Source organism: Drosophila obscura, unplaced genomic scaffold, assembly GCF_018151105.1.
Source record: "Drosophila obscura isolate BZ-5 IFL unplaced genomic scaffold, ASM1815110v1 contig_187, whole genome shotgun sequence".
NCBI classification, from domain to species: Eukaryota; Metazoa; Arthropoda; class Insecta; order Diptera; family Drosophilidae; genus Drosophila; species Drosophila obscura.
In genome coordinates, this window is record NW_024542775.1 from 284,060 (window position 1) to 294,743 (window position 10,684).

Sequence of the window (10,684 nt, forward strand, 5' to 3'; positions counted from 1 at the left end):
TGGTACAGTTTCAGTATTTATTGGTAAAATGGAATTGTTTTCATTTCATACCAAGCCAATTATCCAGAAATTCTGTCGGATATGTTTCCATCATAACCTGAGTATGACAGACCCCAGGGACTGACCATGACTAGGAATTTATTATTTACTATTTTACTGTAACTATTTTTACTATTATTTTAAGCTACTACTTGCTTAAGTTTTACATGTATTTGATATACAATAATAAAATTTATCTTTTTGTACCCAAAAAATACTTTTCGATATAAAATCCGTTACAAAATTAACGGTTTACCTTACGCGTTTCCAACTTTCAGCCAATCAAATCGTTCGAAATTTACTGTAAACATTTGTTGCTACGCGTTCCCGTAAGATACATGTTTCTCACACCACGAAAACGCTCTCTTCACCTCTGAAAAGAGAGAAAATTTTGAAAACCCACCACGAATTGAGTTTGGCGGTCATTTTCCAATGTACATACATATATGGAAAAATAAATAGTTCACTTGATTTGTTTTGTCGAGTGTGACTGGAACCTCAGAAACCTCAGAAGCCGAGAAAAAAAATAGATTAGACCCGCTCTATTTAATCAGGTTAGTAAACAGTAAATATCAACAAAAAAATAATTAATAATTAATATTTATTTGAGCCCGATACTATCACGATAGTATCGATTGTTTTTTTTTCAAAACATTCAAAACTATCGATTGCTCAACTATCAATCGTTTGACAGCTCTAGTCCGTCCAAAAAATGTGTGGTTAAATTGAAGCCGGTGTCACCACACAACTAAAAACTGTATTCAGAAAATACTTTTGTGCGGTCACATTATATCGGTATCGAATACTCGAATTGTCACTCTGACAAAAGCACGCCGTCATGAAACGCTCGTTTCCATAGACCCCTTAAAGTATGCAATGTCATTTAGTCAAGCCCAAACTGCTATAGTGCAAAGAGGCCTCAAGAAAGCACAGACGGCCCCAGTGGGTACAAAAAAATAAATAAATAATAAATATAAATATAAATATAAATATGTGTGATGTGATCGTAGTATACGTGTGAAAATCTAACATTATAATTGTTTTACAGTGAAAGGTTTTGAAAATGCGTATGGCTTTTTCAAAAGCCCCAATAAAGGTGAAAACACATAATTTTAAGCAATTTAATAAACATTAGGATTTCATGTTTTCGTTAAAGGAAAATACTTGCAATTAACTTTCACAACCACGTAACGATTCCTTGTCGACGCCGATATATTTTTTACTTGCTCTTTCCGCTGGCACTTATACAGCCGCCACTGGCGTCGCCTCGTCGCATCCTTTTGTCTGAGTGTCGCTTCATAAGCTTTCGCTGGTGTCTGAAGCTCGAAGCTTCTTGTGTCTGTGCGTGTCTGTGAGTGTTTGCGAGCGCGGGTCTGTCTGCTTGAACTTCCGTTATGTGATACACGTAATAAAAGGATAACTAAGGCAAGGAAGGCGACTGTCGGCTTCGCGAATTATAGCTATTCAATTTGAGAGTAGTGTAGTAGACGTATAACATTTTAATATGCTTGCTGTGGGCGGCAAAATACGTATTCGTAAACTTTTCTCCAACAAAATTCAGAATCTGTAAAAAAACGAGCTAAAAGATTGATATTGAATTCAAGAAAGAAGATTTTTTCGGCACTATTCGTTGAGCTACAATGCTTTAAAATAGACGAGCTGATGGACAGACAGACTAACATATCTTGTCACTCTGATCACCTATTGGATAATTCATAATTGATCCACTTGATAGAACCGCAAAACTGTGCATTTCAAGAATCGGACCTATTATATAACGGGGATTTGGATTTTTTGCTGTTGGCTGCAACCTTTTAAGAAATAACGAAGTTGCCACAACAACCTGTTTTTGCAGCGATCCGGACAATTTATTCTTGCATATGTATATATAGATTTTAAAATTAGGTACTAGCTTAATAAAAAAACAAACGGACTGCCACGCATGTCCATATCGCCTCACATTGCAAGCTGCAAGGTCATAATCGATTCATACATATATACATATATATTTTTTTTAGCAATTAGAAGCTATATTTCGAATATTACTCACTTTAATATTTTCTACAGACCAAGAATGGAAATTCTTTTCGATGGAAATTCTTTACCAAGAATATAAAACTACCGATGGTTATAAACTTTAAAGGAAACAGCTCCATAAGTAACCAAAATGAGGTTTGTCCTTGAGCCTCAGCATTCGCAGTCAGGGCGATTAATAAATAGCAACAGATGCTTCTACAATTGTCCATGCCTTTGTTGTCGGCAGGGATGCTGCGTCATTGTTGTGGGCTGCTGCTGCTGCTGCGTCAACATCAACAACTGCTGCAACAAATGCAGCTCGAGGACCTGCTACTCTCCACCGCCACTAGCGCGCAAAAAAGCTTGTGGTCCTGTTGGTTTGGTCGTATCCATTGTCGTGGGTACTATTATCGCGCTCGCTCGTTGGACAACGGCCATAGCCACTCTTATATCAAGCTGCATGCTAATAGAGCTCTGCGGAAAAGGAAGCTGTACCAACAATCCCGTTCCGGTCCCCGTTACAGTTCCTACTGCAGCCAGCGCCACTGCCAGCAGCAATACGGATGCCAAGCTTAAATCTCTCTATGGCCATAGTTCTTACGATATCACTAATGATCAGCAACTGAAATCGAAGAATCTTTGCAAAATGTTTTGCAACAGTCGCAATCGCAAGCGACAGCGCCGAAGGCGACGACGCCGCAGGCGACGTAGTAGGCACAGCCATAATGGTAACAGAACGAATAGCAACAAACAGCAGCAACAACAGCACCACCAAACGCAACAGCAGGAAAGTATATTCCGACAGAGACTTAGTTATAGCCTTAGCGCTGACACATGCGCTTCCATAGATGCATTAAAAGCGATTGACGCATCTTTACCAAACACGAATCGGCTCCGAAGCATGCCAACGAGAAACGTTCGAGTATCCTCTTTAAAAGCTATCATATCGTCGTGGCCATCGGCGAATAGCAGCACAATACGTCACTGTTCCAAGATTAAACGTAATCGAGCCAATCTCATCTGGCTACTCATTGGACTTGTCTGGTTTGAGGTGAAACTAATTAACTGCAATGCCATCGGAAGCAGCAGTAGCTATGTCTCCAATTTTGTGACTCATAAGGGATGTACCATATGTCATGAGGAAGGCAAAGCCAATTTCTACAGCGATAAAGGTAAGTCTCTGACTCTTAACTTGCGCTTTTACTGGTATTTCCACATCTAACATATTCATTGACACCACTGAAATGAAATCAAAGCTTTAGGGATGTAATCAAAAAAGCTTTTTTTTAACTATTGAAATTTCTAATGACAAAGAATTTTTTTATTAAAGTATTATTATTAAATTATTAGTATAATGAAATCTATAGACAATAAGATATACAGACGAGCAGTCGAAGTAGAGGTAAAGGTCAAGTGACATTTGATTCCAAGCAAAAGACCGGTTTAAAGTTTTAATACAAAATTCGAATAAAATAATCTTTAAGAAGGCACTGTACTTGTATTTTTGGATAAGGAACTAATTTGTTGTACGGTTTTGACAGTAAATATCTCGTTATTTCCCAAAATTTCAACTAATTTAAGTCACTCTTACAATCCGTTAAATAATTTCTCTCCATTCATCACTCATACCACCCCTACATTAAACTAACACTCAAACTTAATTTTAAGAATAGCTATGTGGTAAAAAACATAAGCTGGCTTCTAGGCCAGTCTAAGCCATACAGTCAGTTATACAATCACCTAATTTTATTTATTTTCGGCTAAGGCATGTACTATATCTATAAAAACAAATTTTCCAACGATTGCACTGTGGAAAAAAAGTCGAAAATTTTGGCATTTATTCTAAAAATGAAGATATCTACAAATTTGCACGAATGCTCGTTAGACTAAAGTAGAATTTCGGAAAACAAATTTAGACTTTTGAGGCTCGCCCTCTTTCTGCCCCCATACTAACTAATCCCCATACTAAGCCAATTGATTGGCTAAATTTTCGTCAGAAAAATAAAATTGTCTTTAAGCGATATGCTCTTTGACCGATATATAATATATTGAACCGATATGTATCCCTTGATACTGAGAATACCTGTACGTATGAAACTGCTCGCTTCTACTTTTGGTTAAAGTGTTTCCACACAAACATATTGCACCGAAAGTCAAAATCAAAAAAGCTCGCAACCATATCGGCGATGATATCCAAACCTGCAAATGATTCGAACGCATTGAACTAACATGCATATAGCCGAAGTGGCGATGGATATAGCCGAAGATTGTTTTCGTCTCTTGTTAATTAATGAAATATTGACTTTAAATATTATTTATCTCATACCCCATACAGTACTCATACAACAACAACAAAACGTTTTTAACTTACATAACACTTTACAATTATCACATTTACACAGATAATCCACACACAGACTACAACAGCTACAACAAGTACAATAACAACAATTATTTCTACAAAAAAACTAATCGCCCCCATAACAATATTGCACCGAGCGACCGTGTTCGCTTAGAGTCAATAAAACGGCAAATTTTGACGAAACTTGGCCTTACCCACAAGCCAAACGTATCTCATCCTTTACCCAAGCAATTTATTTGGGAAACAATATATCGGGCGGATGGTGGAAGGATGGTTTCTAACGATGCATTTGACAGCAGCAGTAGCGATTTCGATCAGCGTTCGCGATTGCGGGAATTATCCCCATCCGAAATACATAGGTTCAATGAACAAGACGGGACGGTTTTTGCTACTAGTGATCCAGATCCCCATCAGGATCGATATCGCTCTCCGGTTTCATATACATTTAACATCAGTAGAAGCCATATATATGAGAAATTCATGAGAGATCGAACAGCGATCCGAGCAAGGCAAAAGAATCACGAAGACGATGTGAAAAGTATAACCTTTAAGAATTGGCCAGATATACGCCCATTTAAAATGAACCCTCGCAGCGGGTCTACGGCTACACACCAACCCAAAAATGTCGATACCACTACCACTGCCACTAAACAGCAGAGAAATGGTCATCGCAGTGACAGCAGGAATAGCAATGGCATCAGTGACAGAAAAGGCAATTCGAATGAGTTCAGAAAATCTACATATCTGATAGATATAAATCGTAGTAGTGATAGTAGGGCCAATATTGGCATTAACGGCGGGATCAAACAAAATGATCATGTTTATTTTAACGATTACAGTGTTCAGGTCCATGATAAAATCCAGTACGACTCCCTCCATGGAAGCAGCAACAGAAACGGACAGAATCCAATAAACATCGACTTTTTCAGTGGTAATAACGAGGATGGAAAACCTAAGCGGAACGACGACTCGGTCATGTCAGACCAAGAAAACTTTGATCGTGAAGACTTCTTTGGGAACACTCAGGAAATAATTACGTTTGCTGAAGAAGGTAAGTGAACGGACAAGTGCTATCTGGCATGTACCCGATAGGAACGAGTCACTTTCTCTCCCCCGAGAGCTCACCACCATATATTATATAGAAAATTGACCATACGTAAAACCATTCTCAGCATGTCTACCATTAGTTTCAAATACAAGTAATGGTCTTGTCGTCTCATTTTCAAGGCACTCAACTATAGTGTGTTTTTTTCATTTATTATTTATTTATTATATTGCTCTTTAGCGCTATAGACCGCATCTTAATATTCTAGGTAACCAATCCATAGACCATATAAGCGTCGCTAACATTATGCAGGAACATACTAGCATATACATACATACGTCCATATGTATGTATGGGAAATACATACGAATGTATTTATGTATACTATGTCCCCATGCTCATTTCAATGTAATATCAAATGTCAGTTTGTGGCCTCTTATGTAAGAACGTCTGCGTCTGGACTAACACCGTGACAACCCTTAAAACACTTACATACGTCGTCTAAGTACTTAGTTATTGCAGACAGAGGCAGTGTCTGTTGTATGATGTTTGAAGTACTTTCACAATTGTCCCAAGAAGTGAAAGGAACACCATCCCATTCCATCCCATCCCATCCCATCAGACTATTAAGACGGTTAATAATGCAGAAGCTTACTGTACTGAATGCTAAATTCAAAACTCTAAATACATACAATTTTCGAGTATGTGGTGTAAACACATTTCCATATATTTTTGGGTGATCAAAAGCAATCAGTATACTCAGGTACTGATGAATTATACACATATGTAAATGAAACCTTCGATCTCAACACTTCTGGCATTGTACGGAATTCGTATTGAACGGTACAAATTATCACTATTTTTGTATCCTATAGGAACGCAATATAGACAATATCGAATATTGGAATTTGCTCCACAAAAAGAGCGTGTTCCTAGCCAAAAACTTTACATACGCAGCGCTCAGATACACATTCGCATCGATAAGCCACCCAGTTACTGGGATGCAAAACCTGAGGAGAATTTACAGGTTGAACATTTGACAAACGCTAAACGGAAGTGGCAAGCAAGCTCACACCATAGAATCAAAATCTGGGTGTTTCAACTGACAGCAGGAATAAATATTACTGAGAAGGTAAGTGAAGCAAACACTATACTATAAATATACCTATCTCAGATACAAAACAAAACTTACCTATTTTAGGGAATCGACCAGGCGTTCCTGTTCCGTGCATCTTTTAATGTGGACACCAAGCACCTGGGATGGCAGAAATTCGATCTTACTGAGACAATCCGCAAATGGTATAGCCAAAACAGTGAAGAAAATTTACGACTTTTGATTGACTGTACCGGCTGCGGTCGCCGGTACTCACTTCAATTATTCCGAATTTCGATGCCAAGTTCTAACTCAAAAATGGATAATTCAGACCATATAAATCCGAATCCAAATCGACCATTTCTCGTTCTTCATACTGAATCAACAAGGAATCGTCGTGTAAGGAGACGCGCCGTTGATTGTGGGGGTGCTTTAAGTGGGCAATGTTGCAAAGAGTCATTCTATGTATCCTTTAAAGCACTGGGCTGGGATGACTGGATCATTGCGCCTAGAGGATACTTTGCAAATTATTGCAGAGGTGATTGTACGGGACCGTTTAGGACACCCGATACCTTTCAAACATTTCACGCCCATTTTATAGAAGAGTATCGAAAAATGGGACTACTAAATGGCATGCGACCCTGTTGCGCCCCAGTTAAGTTCTCCAGCATGTCTTTAATATATTATGGAGATGATGGTATTATCAAACGTGATTTACCAAAAATGGTCGTCGATGAATGTGGCTGCCCGTAACGTAAGTTCCAATGAAATACTCCTATTTACAAACGTTTAATATATTTAATCTTTTTGTACATAGCTTGCAACGAGATTTGCCTTTTATTACTTCGATTTTCCGTCCGGTAAATTTAGGAGCTTTCTGCCGAATTTTATGGCAATTAATAAAACTATGTGTGCTCCTAAAATATATTCTTAAATCTGAAGAAACTTATTGTTATTCAAATAGATTAGACTCAATTGAATTGTATTGTAAGTTAGAATAATGATGACAATATATGTATGTATATATATTTAATATCTTATTCGAAATTACAAAAGTGCCTAAATTAGCAACAAATATTATACCTAAAACATGCATGCAAATTTATATTCAAAGAATTTACTGAGTTTAGTGAAAACGCTCTCTTGGCACTGAGAAGTTTAATCTTGCTGATATCTATAGCACATTGGAGTCTTAATAGAATATTGACAACAAATACTATTAAACAGCATATACAATTAAATTAATATAAACAAATCCCTGGTTTTTTCTTAAATTTGGAAATTTTCGCAAATAGCCGCAAAAAAATATCTTAGAGCCATTTACGTGTCAGTGTTTTTATCCATGAAGGCTAGAAGGGTACGGTTTTGATTAGTTGTTGTTATACACAAAAGTTTTTTTTACTTTACTTTTTCTGCATGTAGTATATTCGTCAAATGAGTACGGATATGAGGAAGCGCCAGTATATAAATGAAATATGTAGATGTATATATTAGAAGGCACTCGCTTGCCTAGTTTGCCACTCCCTGACCCGGCAAATCATTTGTCGCAATATTGTGAACTATTTCTGTTGCTTCGAAGGTTGTCACTTGAAAGCGGAATTATAATGTGCGTTATAAATTAGTTTGAACTTTTCATGACGCACAACACATTCTACTTGACTCATATCGGTGTTTGAACGCAATACAATATGGACTATGTGATTCACTATGTGTCAGCACTTTCGGATGAGCAGAATATTCAATATCTGGGTCGGACTTAAATGCTCGATTAATTTGTATGCGTTGTCAATCTAATGTTCTCGGAGAGTGTCAGTTATCTAACAGCGAGCTTGTCTCCGTTCCAATTGTCATTGTTGATTTCGTTCATTTCGTTTCTCTTGTGATGGAGAATCCCGTAATTGCGACATGCTCACACGCATATTTCCGTTGTTTTTTTGGATTCTATCTGTTCTACTATTTCGCATGTTTCTTGCTCCAAAGAGAGATAAAATTACGTGTACTTGATTCTGTTTACATTTTGTATGGGATATTTCGATATTGTTCATACAAAAATACTAAAATCCAGAATAAACAGGAGGGAACGTTATGAGTCGCAGTCTCTAATTTTATACCAGTACTCAGTCAGTATAAGGTCAAAATCGAAGACTGTTAAGTTATATCCGCACGCATATTTTAACGAAAATTGTCTCAAAAACACATGAAAATGTGTTTTTTCAATATATTAATATATTGAATTACAAATTTTAAATCTGTATTAAGTTTTTATGTCCATATACATTTTTCTGTACGCGTTGTTATTTAAGAGAACGTCTCAAATGGACTGTTACGTTAAACATTTTTGGAAGTAGGTTTTATAGGTGCGCAACACTTTCAAAAAAGTCTGCTCTTCTAGTTGACTATTTTTAACAAGTAGTACATAATTGTATACATATTTTTTAGCTTAGGGATGGAAGTAATAAAGTAAATTTCTTTAATGCCAAACCAAATTTTTCTTTTTTTGACAAGCAAAAATTTTTGGACTGTTACGTTACATGTGCAACCTTCGGTTATTAAACTTCATGAAAAATAGTTTCTGAAGTGAAAACAATAACACAATTATACAATTTTCAAATATTCAACTAATGATCAATCCATTAATAACATGAATTTGATGCGCTGACAATATTATGGACACTTTTCGTGCTATTAAACATCGCAAGTGTGTTTAAAAATTATTTATATCAGAAAAATCATAACACTAGTCAACACGATTTTTCCTCAAGGAACAAAACGAACTTTTCTTAAAGATTTGGGGCTTAGAAATGGTTTGATGATATTTTTTTATACGCGTACTCAAAAAAGAGTTAAGGGGTATATTAGATTTGTGGTAAAAGTGGATGTGTGTAACGCAGAGGAGGAAAATTTTCCGACCCCATAAAGTTTATATATTCTTGATCAGCATCAATAGCCGAGTCGAAATAGCCATGTCTGTCTGTCCGTCCGTCCGTCCGTCCGTCTTGTTGAGCGCCTGGATCTCAGAGACTATAAAAGCTAGGGCAACCAAATTTGGTTTCCACACTCATGTGATATCACACTGCTACAAGTGTATTTCGCCCCGCCCCCTTCCGCCCCCACAAAGAACGAAAATCTGTGGCAGGCACAATTTTAAAGATACGATAAAACTAAAAACGCAGTATCGTAGAGAATGCCCATATCTACCAGATTGCCAAATCTGAATCAGATCGGATCATAATTATTATAGCCAGAATGAAGAAATTAATTTTCTGTTGCTTCCCCTGCCCCCTCCTGCCCACAACATCGCAACTCATTTTCCTTCTCGCTCGCACACTCTGCCGCGTTCAGTGCGCGAGCAACCCCTAGCGGAGGAGAAGTAGAATATGAATGGTACATCTATAATCTACATGTAAGATGTAAAATATACATTGTTGATGTAGATGTAGATAACAGATGTATCAAAAAAATTTAAAATGTAAAATTATTTTTTTTTTTAATTCTAAATAATTATATGCTCAAATTATATATGCTGACTGAGTACGGGTATAAGTAGAGTCCCCAGAAGCGACTCACACGTTCCTTCTCGTTTTTTCTATGGCATAACTTTTTTTTAAGAATTTTTGAAGTCTGGTATTTTTTTTTAAGCTTTTTTCAGAGGTAGCGCTTGTTTTTTTCACATAAGTCTAGTATCTTACGTCTGGTTGTAAAGAACTTTGCTATTTTGAAAAGATAATTAAAACAGCTAGAAGTTGAGCCCAAACACTTTGTGATTTCAGCTTACCGTCTGGGAAATATAAAGCATTGAAATGCAAAGATTATGATTTTTGTACGGTATTTTATACGAAATTTTGACTTTAAAAACTCAGGAAAAGTCGAAAAAAGCAAACGAAAAAGGGTTGTACATTTGGTACCTAATCGCGTTCCTTTGTTCCCAATGGGCAGTTGGGCTCGCAACCTTCCAAAAGGTATTTTTTGTTCATTTTTTCCATATTTTACCTCTGAAAAAAGCTTAAAATAAAAATACCAGACTTAAAAAATTCTTCAAAAAAAGTTCTGCCATAGAAAAAAAACCATAATTCTTAAAAAAATTTTAAAGTCCCATATCTATCAAAAAAAGTCGGTTTGGATCCTTGAG

The 10,684-nt window shown here is 36.7% G+C and overlaps 1 protein-coding gene across 1 annotated transcript; it reads left to right on the forward strand.

Annotated features, from left to right (window-relative positions):
• Window positions 1-1,021: 1,021 nt before the first annotated feature.
• Window positions 1,022-8,960, forward strand: LOC111070834 (inhibin beta chain). The gene is made up of 6 exons (XM_022361792.2): window positions 1,022-1,135; window positions 2,107-3,227; window positions 4,458-5,468; window positions 6,338-6,594; window positions 6,664-7,309; window positions 7,373-8,960. The coding sequence occupies exons 2-5, from the start codon at window positions 2,207-2,209 to the stop codon at window positions 7,306-7,308; spliced, it is 2,934 nt and encodes a 977-aa protein (XP_022217484.1). The 5' UTR covers window positions 1,022-1,135; window positions 2,107-2,206; the 3' UTR covers window position 7,309; window positions 7,373-8,960.
• Window positions 8,961-10,684: the final 1,724 nt, after the last annotated feature.

Bases quoted from the DNA above. Each gene is read 5' to 3' on its own strand.
- LOC111070834 (XM_022361792.2), top strand. From the start codon at position 2,207: ATGAGGTTTGTCCTTGAGCCTCAGCATTCGCAGTCAGGGCGATTAATA. The intron at 3,228-4,457 runs GTAAGTCTCTGA...ACATTTACACAG, and splicing joins CAATTTCTACAGCGATAAAG to ATAATCCACACACAGACTAC. The intron at 5,469-6,337 runs GTAAGTGAACGG...TGTATCCTATAG, and splicing joins AATTACGTTTGCTGAAGAAG to GAACGCAATATAGACAATAT.